This window comes from Aptenodytes patagonicus, chromosome 1, assembly GCF_965638725.1.
Source record: "Aptenodytes patagonicus chromosome 1, bAptPat1.pri.cur, whole genome shotgun sequence".
Taxonomy (NCBI): domain Eukaryota; kingdom Metazoa; phylum Chordata; class Aves; order Sphenisciformes; family Spheniscidae; genus Aptenodytes; species Aptenodytes patagonicus.
In genome coordinates, this window is record NC_134949.1 from 219,689,958 (window position 1) to 219,704,203 (window position 14,246).

General features: G+C 43.5%; 1 protein-coding gene across 1 annotated transcript in view; it reads right to left on the reverse strand.

The window, feature by feature from the left end:
- Window positions 1-242: 242 nt before the first annotated feature.
- PRCP (prolylcarboxypeptidase) overlaps window positions 243-14,246 on the reverse strand; it is a 36,159-nt gene continuing 22,155 nt past the window's right edge. Inside the window, exons 5-9 of the mRNA XM_076328348.1 lie at window positions 13,441-13,598; window positions 11,941-12,113; window positions 9,272-9,436; window positions 6,706-6,893; window positions 243-2,314 (exon numbers count right to left, since the gene is read on the reverse strand). Coding sequence (XP_076184463.1) covers window positions 2,110-2,314; window positions 6,706-6,893; window positions 9,272-9,436; window positions 11,941-12,113; window positions 13,441-13,598 — 889 coding nt within the window. The 3' untranslated portion in view covers window positions 243-2,109. The remainder of the gene's footprint in view (window positions 2,315-6,705; window positions 6,894-9,271; window positions 9,437-11,940; window positions 12,114-13,440; window positions 13,599-14,246) is intronic.

The following is a 14,246-nucleotide window of genomic DNA, read 5'->3' on the forward strand; positions in this document are numbered from 1 at the left end:
CCATACAACATGGAAGTGTTTTTCCCAGAATTTGCACTTGGAGCAGCACCCCGAGCAATCAGTGGGAGCAGTTGGACCAGACTCTTGCTTGCAGTTACAAACTATTTGTGACCCCCAAATTTATATTTACTCTTTCAAGATTCCATTCCTTGCCTTGCAGTAAACCAGGATATTACCATACATCAATTAACACGTAAGAAGATAAAATGGTATTTCTAAAAACTTGACTGTAACTCACTTGATTAGAAAACAATCATTTTTATTTGTTTCAAAAATTCAAGGCCACCATGTCATTATAAAGTACACAAGCAAGAGACCGGAGTATATTTACAGGAGAGTACCAAAAGTTGGAACTATTGGAAAAGGTATTGCCAACAGCTTTCAGTCAAGAGGTTTCAGGCAAGTTCTACGTAGCTCTTCCTTCCCCCCCTGTGGTTCTTCTCTGGCCTTGTTCTCTATAGTCTCTTAAGTAATTACCTTGCTCAAGAGCATGAGAGGTTCAGATTGCGAAGTCTGAACATAAATGCCATGGTTAACACAAGACAAGGGAACGCCAGAAACACTATTGGAAAGAAGACGCACAGGAGTGTTTTAAAAGATAAAATTTCAGTGTTGGGTTTGCTTTGTTCCAGTGGATGGGAGGAGACTGGAAACAGAAAAGGCCACCTGGCGTCTTAGGAAAATACTCAACTATCAGGCATATCATCAAAGCCAAGAAAAGTTTTCAACAGAATTGGAATTTTAAGAGTCTGGGGACAAGAAGCCTTGCCTGAGTCTTTCCGAAATTGAGTTGTCCTTTAAACTGCAAAGAATCCTTTCTGAAGAAGGGCTTCAGTGTGAATGAAGCTAAAGCTGGAAAACGAGGGGACTGCCCCAGCCATTTATTAATGTCAAATATGCTGTCTCATGAATCAGGGCAGTTTGTCTGTTTTGGAAGCCTTACAGAAAGCCCATTGCACCTGGCTTGTTGAGCTCGGCATCAGGCTTTAGGCTGATCCAAGAGGATAGCTGCATTCTGTGTTTTGAATAGTTTGTCCCGCAAACAATTTTTTTAAAAAAGGCTTTTATTGAAGAGCCATCAGCAAACAGATCATGCAGAATTTGAACAATACACAGAATGAGGGGGGGAGGGGGAACCCACACAAGGCACAGCCCCAATTATTTGTCACTTCGTAAGATCTAGCCAGCACAAGTGTCACATTTGCTCTTCAAGAGAATAGCTTCGAAAGCTTCCTGATTTGAAAAAACTAAGTGTTTGTGGGGGATACACACATACACAAAATATACCCAGAGTTTTCTTTGGCAATCATCATCACAGTGGCAGATATTTCAGGATTAGGACAAACAGCGAAGGAAGAAATAAAACCCTGATGCAGATTGTGCGTGCTCAGCCAGTTATCAGCAGAGTAAGTCCGGGCCCAGCCCTGATCATTCAGTACAGTGCAGAATGGAAAAGCCACCTAAGGCAGCTTTGATTAATAAGCTGCCAGAAAACTAAAGAAAAAAAATAAGATATATTTACTTCTTTTCCAGCATTGATTCCAAAGGGTAAGGGCTGTTTAGTTCCTTTTATAAACAGCACAGCCAGTTTCTCCATGCCTTCCCTACCTCTCCACCAAACATCACAGTAAGATGTGATTTCTGTTCCCCCATTATCTCCACGCCCCTGCCATGACAGTTTACACCAGCTGAGGATGTCTGAAATTCAGTCCCACTGAAGGCAGCAGGAGTTTCATCATTGACAGCACTGCCATTTAATCCACTGTATATACCAGCAGTCAGGACAATCACCTAGCGCAGCGAGGAAGGCATCAAGCCTAGAACAGGAACTCTTCACTTTACCATAAAGTACAGCGTTTGAGAAGAGCAGAAGAGGAAAGCAAGCCAGAGCAGGCAGCTCAATCCATGCACTTTAACTGAAGTTTATTATCTGACAACGCTCTCCATCTGTCTGCTGCCTGCTTCTCTCATGGGCACAAGCAATGGTTAGCACTGCAACACAGGTGAGGAAGCGGGAGTGAAATGTTTAGACGGCCCTGTGATAAGGCCCAGCCCTGCTCCCAGCAAAGCCAACGGAGGTATAATGGCCACAGTTGCTGCAGTACCACTTCAGTGGCTGTGCCTGGCCTTTTCAATCCACTGCTTCATGTAGCAGATTTCCAAGGCTCGAGCTTGCTGCACAGATTTGGGGTCCAAAGGGTTGCGGCTGCGTAGGTCCAGGTGATGGGCTCCATCCGGGATCACGATTGCCACAAGGGAATCTGTGATGTTCTGGGTCACCCCACCTGCAGACCATGGGTCCAGGCCACCATTGCTGTAAGGAAAGAATACCTCATCAGGGTACATCTGCACAGCAGTCAGCAGCGGGGCTGCAGCTCACGTCAACATATCCACGTTGACTTTCAACTAGTTTTCCGTATGTAGACAGAAACAGACCTCAGCCCTGTCTCAATGTCTTGTGCCCACCCCTCTGCTGAGAGGAGCCTTCTTGACAGAGGTATGGAGCTATTAGCAGCTTAAGCAAGGCTACGCTTCTGTCCTTAATTATCTGCTAATTCAGATAATAAGCTGTAATAGTGCCACAGCCTCTGGAGACAGATCTGCTGCCACCTGTCATTGTCATAAAAGGTTCGGGTTCCCCTGTACCAAGACATGTTCAAATTCCCAAATCAAAGCACTTTGCTTTTCTTCTTCACAGTCTGCCATAAACTAATAACCAACTGGACCCTTTAGAGATGAATTTTCAGGAGGTTCTACCTTTTGCTGTCTCAGCTGTGAGCCAACCTGGTTTTGCAAAGAAATCCTTCTGTTAGTCCCCTTATTTCTAATAAAAACCATATTAAAGTAAAGCTTTTCTACCTCAAGAAACTGTCTAAAATGACTCTTCCTCTGTGACAGGACAATTTAATGCAATTTACTACTCCTCCTCCCTCACCCCAAATCAATGAAAGGATTCCTTACACAATGGAAGCAAGCCAATGGCTGAACTGGGGTGAGAGTTTAGAATCTCTCATTCCTAGCTTTGGACTTGACCTATTAATCCCTACTACATCTTATTTTCCTTTACCGCAGTGTTCTTCCCACATGTGATCCATCTTTCTGCACAAAAGAATCAACATCCGAATACTTATGGAACTATGCAAATCTAGATCTGTTCCTCACTTAAAACACTGGACCTGCCCACAAAAAGAAACATTAGAGATGGGCTATTGCATGTCAGTGTAAATTTCTAGGAGGATCTAAGAAATTAAAGCATCCTTGGACATGAAGAGATACGCGGCTAGAAAAATACCACAATGGCAGCACCAGAAAATAACAGAAAGAAATAATGAGTAAAAAAGTTTTGTAGAAATAACTAAGAGTAAAAACCTGATGGGGTCTGAACTAATACTTTATTTCTTTCTCCATTGAAAAAAAAACAAAACCAATTATCTTGAATCTCTGTAGTTATTTAGAATCACTGAAAATAAAGATGACTTGGGAGAAGAGAAACATTTTATATCTGCAAAACAAAAAGCATACAGAGCTGCCCAATAAGCAAAAAGCACTGGATTTAAAAGGTCGCCTGAATCAGCAGAGCACCTTGGCAACAGGGGGATGAGTTGCTGAGAGACCCAAGATGTACATGGACTTGGATCTTTTGGTCCCAGTCATGTGGAAACTAAGTATGCCACAAGAAAACAACACTGTCTCTGGCTTCTCTGGGAGCTTCTGGCTGCATCCTCTGCGGCTCCTGCCAAATGATGGCACCAGAGGCACTGATGCAGTTTGGGAAGTGATGCTTGCTGAGAGGAGGGGGGATGGAGGGTTCACCACAAAATAATCTTAAGTCTTAACAGTTTTACAGAATAAGATCATTCAGTACCAACTGGAATGGATTATTTATGTGTTAAAACTAAGCATGCACGTAAGTACTCAGTTGCCCATCTTACAGGACAGGAGTTTCCCAATGTAAACAGAAGAAGTAAAAGAAAAGAAAGAATAAAAAAAAAAGTCAGCCATTCCTTTCTAGCAGTGGCCAGGCAAGTAGGGCTTCAGAAAAAACCTAATGCAAAATATCAGCACGCTAGTCCTGTACTCAATTCATCATATTTCCTTGACAGCATAAATAGGGTCCTGCCTATTCCCCAGCAAACAGTTCCCTTTTCTATCATCTCTTCAGAGCCTCTTCAGCCCTCCAGCCCTGCCCGGAACAAGGAGATGTTTTACACAATCTTAGCAGCACTGTCTGCACATTCTTTTTTTAACGTGCCCACTCTCCACAACTGCCAACTTTCCTTTTCTTAACTTTTTTTTCTCTCACCTTTTCTCTTCAGCCAGGCATTGTTCCACCTTCTTTTCCTCCATTCCCTTCTTTTATGCTACCAATCCCCGCTTCTGCACATAGCTCCAGCATCTCTCAAAACAGAGCCTTCACTTTCTGCCTTTCCCCTGCCAGTACAGAACTGGATAGGTGGGTGCCCTAACTTAGAAGCATACAACCCAGGTGTGATCCATCCAGATTGAAAAATATCAATTTTTAGACTGCGCACACCAAATTTCATACTGTCTGATACAACCTGGGCTGATTTTGACTACCACAGTATGTTGATGACGAGACACTACCAACTGCTACAAGCTCTCTGCCACCACATGCATGAACAGTGTTAAAATGCCATTTCCACCACTGTGCAGCACTTCCACACCACGTACAGAGCATGTTCCAGTAAGAGCATCAGGAGTGGAAATTGCTGGAAGAGAAAGGACAAACAGGGTTCTGAAACCCCCAATTTCCTCAAACTAGTGTGTTAATAAACTGCTGCGCTGCCCAGGACAGGCAAGTAATATCTGCCTACAGCCTAAGTAACCACTCACACACTACACATCTCCAAGAAGGTACCGAAGTGGCAATGGAGATTCCTGCGTCGATACCATACAACACTGCGTGAATCTGCAGAGTGATGCACTGCTCGCAGAGGGAGAAGCGGCAACACCAGTTCAAGCATCCTGGCCAAATCCCACTGCGTCTGGATAAATCCACCCTACAGTGGTTCTCTTTAGATGGAGTATTCTTCCCTTCCTGCGCTGAACTGTTGTGCAAGTTGCCTGACACTTGAAACACAGTGCTTTTTACCCCACAGGGAGCTGCATCCCCTGGTAAACACAGGGATATTTTTTGTAAAGCACTCTGCAGTGTTTGAGGATAAAAGGCTCTTATATACAATGTACAGTGTTGGCAATGTATTTGTTTGAAGAGAAACAACCCAGCTTGAGATCCAAAGCTTTGTGTGTACAGCACTACTTCATTCATTTGGTTGCTTTCAAGCTTTTCTCATTTCAAGCTCCTTCAGCTGGCATAAATTCTTAAACACTTATTTAGATTTGTTTGCTTGTCTATCGCTTACAAAGCGGATTTCTACTGTACAGAGCTGTGAAGCCTTGGAAATAAGCAACACTGCAGAAATTAAGTTAAACCAACAAATTTTTTTTTATTAAAAAGTTTTCCAAAAAAGGGTAGAATTTCTCACTCTACAGCAGATATCCTGCTGGGACAGAACAGCAAGAGACAAACAAGAGGAAAGCAACAGGCCTCTGGAGCCAAACAGACCAATGCTAACAGCTGAAATCCAGAGAATAATCCCCAATTCAAATGAGGACTTTTTACTTTTAAAATACACACCTATTTACCAAGTCCAACAGACTCATTCTGAGTTTTGTTTAAAGAAGTGGCAGGGGTTTTTTTGAAAAGGCCTTGCACAATTTTAGCCAGAGCGCAGAGGAATATATATCCAGGAGCTGCCCACAGTGGGCAATCAATACAGCAAGTCAGAACTCCTGAAGCACAGGCTTCAACGGGTTTATTAAATGCCTCCCTACCACGTAACGACCTAGTGAAAAGCCAGTACTTAGCTGTTCAAAATTTTGTATCACCTCACAGCAGAAGTACAGCTACATGAACCTCCCTCTAAAGAAAGCAAGAGTTTAACCTTAAAAATAAGGAAAGTAAAGGCTGAGTAGAGAGCAAGCAGCATGCACTAGTTTTTGCACTAGACTGAAACATTTCTTTCCCTTTTTGTCCACATACAAAGGTGTTTCAGACAAACTTCTGTTGTGTTACCAGTATGCCTTGCTAGAATGGAAACATCTCTTTGCATTTGGTTCTTACACAAGTTTGTTGAAACTTGTCTAATTACCACTAAAAGAAAAGGGAAATTGGCAGTGACAGGAAAGCTCCCCAAGTTACTTCCCTCTCTTCTCTGTATCAAAGGGAAAAAGGAATGTCACACTAGCCCCTCCGCAAGGCTATCACCCAGAGCAACAATTTTAGTGACCGAGATCCTGTGTTATAGCTAGAGCCTGTTTAGACTTTCCTTTTATGTGGAAGAAACAGTGCTTTGGCTTCATAAAAGCTAGACGGATTTACCAGCATGGGAAACCTGGACTTCGGCCACAAGATAAGAAGGAATCCACACGGGAAGAAAATTACATTTGGCAGAATCCCAACCCAGATTCTTCTTTTAGAGTCACACAGGCAGTGACAGAACAGTTGGCTTCTTTGGCCACTGCAGATTGACCATTTTACTCTCAAGAGCAACACAAAGCATGCCCATCATTTATTCAGCTGGAGCATTGGAGACACATCCTTTTGCTACTGAGGGCAGGCTCTCTGCATTGACAACCCAAACTGGTGGAAGACTCCACTCTAGAAGCTGAAACAAGGCTCACCTGAAGACGATGTTGCTGTGTGAACTGATGTTTTTCCCTCCATACACAGAAAGAATCCAAGAGGGGCGAGGCCTCACTCCCCACAGCCTGTAACACTCTTCTGAGAGTGCATCAAAGTCCCATTTCTGAGGCTCGAACATGTCATTGACACCATCTGTGCACATGGGCATCACCATCTCAGTGCAAGCCTGAAAGAAAGAACAGAGTAACAAGATGTATTGCCGGGAGACTGTCCAATAGCTGTTAGTGCAGTGTTTAAATAAAAAAGCTCAAACAGGATTTGATCAGTAATTACTGTCAAACTATCACAGAATCATTTAGGTTGGAAAAGACCCTTAAGATCATAGGGTCCAACCATTAACCTAGCACTGCCAAGTCCACCACTAAACCATGTCCCATCTACACATCTTTTAAATACCTCCAGGGATGGGGACTCAACCACTTCCCTGGGCAGCCTGTTCTAATGTTTAACCACTCTTTCGGGGAAGACGTTTTTCCTAATATCCAATCTAAACCTCCCCTGGCACAACTTGAGGCCATTTCCTCTTGTCCTATCGCTTGTTACTTGGGAGAAGAGACCGACACCCACCTCGCTACAACCTCCTTTCAGGTAGTAGTAGAGAGCTATAAGGTCTCCCCTCAGCCTCCTCTTCTCCAGGCTAAACAACCCCAGTTCCCTCAGCCGCTCCTCATCAGACTTGTTCTCCAGACCCCTCACCAGCCTCGTTGCCCTTCCTTGGACACGCTCCAGCACCTCAATGTCTTTCTTGTAGTGAGGGGCCCAAAACTGAACACAGTATTCGAGGTGCGGCCTCACCAGTGCCGAGTACAGGGGCACGATCACTTCCCTACTCCTGCTGGCCACACTAGTTCTGATCCAGGCCAGGATGCCATTGGCCTTCTTGGCCGCCTGGGCACACTGCTGGCTCATGTTCAGCCGGCTGTCGACCAACACCTCCAGGTCCTTTTGCACTGGGCAGCTTTCCAGCCCCTCTTCCCCAAGCCTGTAGCGCTGCATGGAGCTGTTGTGCCCCAAGTGCAGGACCCGGCACTTGGCCTTGTTGAACCTCATACAGTTGGCCTGGGCCCATCCATCCAGCCTGTCCAGGTCCCTCTGCAGAGCCTTCCTACCCTCGAGCAGATCAACACTCCCGCCCAACTTGGTGTCGTCTGCAAACTGACTGAGGGTGCACTCGATCCCCTCGTCCAGATCATTGATAAAAATATTAAACAGAGCTGGCCTTGACACTGAGCCCTGGGGAACACCGCTTGTGACCGGCCACCAGCTGGATTTAACTCCATTCACCACAATTCTCTGGGCCCGGCCGTCCAGCCAGTTTTTTACCCAGTGAAGAGTATGTTCATCCAAGCCATGAGCAGCCAGTTTCTCCAGGAGAATGCTGTGGGAAATGGTGACAAAGGCTTTACTAAAGTCTAGGTAGAAAACATCCACAGCCTTTCCCTCATCCACTAAGCGGGTCACCTTGTCATAGAAGGAGATCAGGCTAGTCAAGCAGGACCTGCCCTTCATAAATCCATGCTGACTGGGCCTCATCACCTGGTTGTCCTGTACATGACACCTGACAGCACTCAAGATGATCTGCTCCATAACCTTTCCCAGCACCGAGGTCAGGCTGACAGGCCTGTAGTTCCCCGGATCCTCCTTCCAGCTCTTCTTGTAGATGGGCAGAACACAGATACCAATCAAAAATTTCATCTTTCACACTAACTATTCTCTGACACCTTAGTGATACTAGCTAAAAAAGAAAAACAAATTATATCCTTGAAGCAACATAGCCCCCACCGTGGCAGTCTGTTCCTACTTGTCCCCTTTCCCACGTGCCTTCAGAAGCAGGCAGGGAACAAGCTGCAGAGTAGATGTGTTGTTCTGATGAGCCCAGCTGCCATATTCTTTGTTACCCATATGGCATTTCCCCCCTTTCTCAGAGGACAACTTCTGAAGCCTGCACATCTCCTGGGGCTGTCCGGAACAAATACATAGGACACAGTAGCCAAGAGCAGATGGTCACAACCTGAACATCAAATTCTTAACACCTTGCTTCTGTAAGCAGCTGCCCTGCTCCTCAGAAGGGAGACTGTATGTAACAGTGTTGCATGTGCTTAGTAAATGGGATGGAGAGAGCAGAATGCCCTGGACCCCTTACCACAGGGATCTGTATTTTTGTTACCTACTTGATGGGAAAGGTTGGGTCTCAGTGAGCTACAGGATAAACAGCTTTAGTTGAAAGAAATCAGTATCAACATATCCGGACATATTTGCTTGCACAGATGCTGCTGCTGCAAATCATTTTCAGTCAATATGAAGAGCTGAAACTCAACAATTAGCTAGATAATAAGACACAACCTAAACCTCCTGGGAAAGATGCCTCTCTCTTGTGCCTTGCCCTCTCCACTACAATCATACTTGCTTCGTGCTTACATTTGTCATCAGTACATCAATTACATCTGGTGCAATACATTGACAGTTAAATGACTTGACAATTCTCATCAGCTCTAGCCCAAAAAACTTCACTGAGTTACAATTTAGAAAGGATAGAGCACATACCTGATAGTACCAACCCAACTGGCCCAGATTCTTTGTTGCAGTCTCAGACATGTCTAAGCATGAGGCTTCTCCTGAATAATTGTAGTATAGATTTACTGCCTGAAAAACATTCTGCAGCAACAATTTGTCAGAGAGACTGGGATCCTTCAAGAATTTGCAGACTTCCTGCAATGAAGAGAGAAGGGGGGGGTGGTCTAAATCTGCAAGAAATAAAGATCAATACATGATACCTGATAGAATATAAATTTCTTTTCAAAGTACAGTCAGACTACTTCCAGAAAGTGTCTTTCTATGCAATGATATACCCTTAGCTTTATCATAAAAAACAGTATTCCATTCGCGTAGTGCATGCTACTATGAGGAACCTGAAACTTTACATTTCCCAATGAAAACTTTAAGAAGAGTGCAACCTTAATATGTCATTCACCAAGTTTTTCAATCCATTTCCCATTCTTTAAAATAGATAATACCTAATAAAGAGTATTTAGCTCCTCTGTAATGAAAGATAACACATGCAAATATATAATAAAGAAGCTCCAGGTATAGACTGGGGTTCCCTGCAGTTTGCAGTAGTACAAATAGAAACATCCATGTAAGGAGAGTTCTAATATTTTTAAGTCCTTTTATACAGCAGCATTGCAAAATTCTTACTTCTTCATGTTTGGAAAATACGAGGTGGTGGAACAAGGCACTGTTTTGCTGGTGAAAAATTAAGAGCAATCTTGGGTAGAATTTAATTCAAAATCTTAACTGAGAACACAAGTAGTGGAAAAAACAAAACGAAACACAAAAGCTACTGCCCCAGAAAGTTTTTTCATCTTAAAACATTTTTTTGTAAAGCTACAATATTCTCTTTGGCAAGGCTTCCTCCCTACCCCTGCTCCCATGGAGTTGGGACTAATACAAGAACAGTGAAGGGTAAAAGCTGTGAATCCGAGCTCCCAGCCCATTGGAAGAATCCAAAATTACTCTCTGCAGGGAGCAAAGGATGCACTGCAACTCCAACGCTGTTCAAGTACAGGCGCATAGGCACACAGGGACAACTCACATGGCCAATGCAAACTGTGCATCTTCCAAGAAGTGAACTTGCTATCCTTCATTCCCCTGTATAATCTTTTCCCCTCATTTTCATTGTGGAAGCTAGGAAACTGGTCCCTCCCTTGTTCCCTACAGACCACGTCAGAGCACAGCTTCCACATTTTGCCATTCCAAGTAGGTTTTATGGTTTGGCTAGCTCTGCCATCAGTTCTTAACTCAGCAATTAGAGGCTTGGAAAGCTCACTAATTCATGCAAATATACACTGCAGACAGAGCAGAACAGAGGGCTGCAGACAGCCCTGTATCTGAAGCTCAGGCTGCATGGTAGAGACAAGAGATCAGTATTTCTGAGAAAGTACTGGCAGCCCACAACAGAGAACAGATTAAGCAACATACATATATATCCAGCTACTCAAACACATTTCCCCCCCCTTTCTTACCCTGAGAGACAGAGTAGAGCTTCTGTTTCAGAAAAAGAGTGTGAACAGCTTAAGTAACTCAGATTTCATACATCAGCATTGTCATAGAATCATTAAGGTTGGAAAAGACCTCTAAGATCATCGAGTCCAACCGTTGACCCAACACCACCATGCCCACTAAACCATGTCCATAAGCACCTCATCTACATGTCTTTTAAATACCTCCAGGGATGGGGACTCCACCACTTCCCTGGGCAGCCTGTTCCAATGTTTAACCACTCTTTCAGTAAGAAATTTTTCCTCACGTCCAATCTAAACCTCCCCTGGCGCAACTTGAGACGAGCCGCAGCCTTTTCTATTTTAGGTTTATACCTCAAACAGAGATAGCATGGACAGTGGTGAAGGTAAGCACATTTCTTAGGTTGTGTCAGATTGATAACAAAGCAGAAATAATTTTCAAGGTGTTCATACTGCCCTTTGCAGACAACCACATAGGACAGATGAATGTCCTTCTGCTCCTCCATCAGGCAACTCTACACAAGGGAAATATTTTATTTTATATTGAACTACTGTTTAATAGCCAAAAATATTAATATTTTATCTACCTTACCTGCCATACACAGTAACTCAAAGCCACACAGGGAAATTCAGCCAGGGTCTTAAAAGAACAAAAACACTCCAAGAAAATAGGAATCTTAGAGAAAGCACTGCAGATAAACAGATCTGCACAACTGAAGCTTTGCAAGTGTGAAAAGTGGTTCTGCTTTGAGAAGTGACCCTGCAAGGAATACATTTGTGGGGATCAATATTTCCTTTCTCACTAGTTCTCCCACATCAAAAAGGACATAGGCTCAAAATTTTCTCTTTAATTGCAAGCTCTGCCAGCTAAGCCTGGCATCAGAAGCTCTAATTGCATGTGCTTTTTGTGCAGTATTTCTGCTCCTCAAGAACAACGCTGCAGGACAGCTGAGTTTTTTCAGTCGTTCCTGGCACTTTTCTTCTTCTGGGCTCTTGATGCAATCTATTAGCCCTACAAGTGGCAGTTAGTCAACAAACCAGTTGATGCATAAGAAGGTATTTCCCTGGTTCTCTTTTTTCAGCCATGTTGGTTCTACAGAGCCAAAAAATAAAGGAAAAAGTGCAGACTGGGAGAGAAGGAGAGAATTAGTTAAACCAAATGGTCAATTCTACAAGACATTGGTTCTCAATTACCTGTACAGGCCAAGCTGGCAGAGGCTGTAAGAAGTCAGCTTTATAAGGATAGTTCACCATAGCCAAGTTTACCCACGTTTCACTCAGCCAGTTTTTCAATATAACAGCATCCTGAAGAGTTTTTAACGGGCTGCACAAATGAAATGTGCTGGAAAGCCACTGTAAACCTGCATCTTTAATGAAAAAATAAAATAATGTTTAATGTACTGTACCATTAACACATAGGTCAGTTGTGCTGCTGCTAAAAAAAATATTTCACATAGCATAACTAATCTGGTGATATTATTCCACATACATACAAGCACAGCAGATCAAATCTTAGTCAGCACCTCTAAGTGAAGGGAAGTACAATCTGCATACTTCAGCATATGGGTATGTCACAGCTAAGATAACACTATCTAAAAAAACAAAGACAGATTTACAAGACATTTGGCATTTTTTTTGATAGGAAGTAACATCAGGGCACTCTTCTTCCAATGAAAGGAAAACTTCAAACCAGCTAGCTCACAGTGCAAGGACTATTAACAGATAGATCTCCTGGGACTCTCCCGGCCTTTCCTTTCATTATTTTATCTGGTCTAGGACTCGTCCAGTTCAGCTTCCCTGATTTTAATTAGATAACTCATCATACCAGGCTTTCTCTTTAGGACACTGAACTCAAGCAGCAAGATTTTTTTTTTTTTTTAAATTGAATTCCTTTGCTGTACAGTGAGCTCATCTGATATAGAATCATAGAATCATTTAGGTTGGAAGAGATCATTGAGTCCAACCGTTAACCTAGCACTGCCAAGCCCACCACTAAACCATGTCCCTAAGCACCACATCTACACATCTTTTAAATACCTCCAGGGATGGTGACTCAACCACTTCCCTGGACAGCCTGTTCCAATGCTTAACAATGCTTTTGGTGAAGACATTTTTCCCCAATATCCAATCTAAACCTTCCCTGGTGCAACTTGAGGACATTTCCTCTCATCCTATCCCTTGTTACCTGGGAAGAGAGACTGACATTCACCTCTTTACAACATCCTTTCAGGTAGCTGTAGAATCACAGAATCATTTAGGTTGGAAAAGACCTTAAGGTCGAGTTCAGCTGAGTCCCCAGCACTGAATCCATAAGGATTGCAGTGATTTTCTATACCTGATTGCCTCTGTTGGTATTTAAACTGGGTTTTTTTAGAATAACGACTATCTGGCCTACTTTGTCAGAACGGAATACAAGCCTTGAGGTTCTGATCTGGAGTCAGCTCTTGTCTGACCTTAGGGATGTTTGGACCTGGATTCTGAATCACAGCAGGCATAAAAGAAGCTTGAGATCCAACAAAACAGACATTTAAAAAATAATGCTAAGCTCATTTGGCAGTTTTCAGTACTAAGAGTATAGTTTCAAAAAAAACAATACATATACAGGTGAAAGCCGTAACAAACTTCTGATTTTATGAAGTCATAACACAATCCTGAACATTACAACCCTTGGAAAAAGTATTGGTGAGGTCTCACCTGTTGAGGAAAGGTGGTTAATGGCGTTCCAGGAATTCCAGATGCTTTCTGAGCAGCCTGTCCCACCCTTTTTGAAATCACTAGTCACTATGCTGAAATAAGTGCCACATGGAACCAAATCACCAAACTGCCAGATTGGGGCAGAGGCTGCCAGAGCTCTGCAAAGGGACATAAAAAGATTGTTTGGAAAAACATATGCATCCTGAACCCCTGCAAAGTGAACTTCCGTCCTCCGGTCAATACCTTCCCCACAGCCACTATCTAAGTCTAAGTAGCATTTATAATTCAGCTTGGACACTGAGCCCTAGCCGAACTAACCATAACGTTTCGAAACTATTCCATAGGTCTGCATGCAGGGGCTGTTGAAGGTTCTAAGTCTTGGACTCTAGTACAAAGATATCATTAAATATATAAAGTAGAAATTCAGACTTGCTTACTTTATTATTCGTCATTCTCATCTAGCAACTAGGTCTTTCTCACTAGGCATTGTGCAAACTCAACTGAAGAGAGCCCCTGCTCACAAAAGTCTACTCACTAGCAGTGCAGCTGACACACCTGAGGGACACGATGCCATCCAGAGGGACCTGGACAAGCTCGAGAAGCGGGCCCATGTAAACTCCCGGTATCAATACAGGCTGGGGCATGAAGGGATTGAGAGCAGCCCTGCTGAGAAGGACTTGGGGGTACTGGTGGATGAAAAGCTGGACATGAGCTGACAATGTGCGCTCGCAGCCCAGAAGCGTGGCCAGCAGGTTGAGGGAGGTGATTCTCCCTCTCTACTCCACTCCGTTGAGACCCCACCTGCA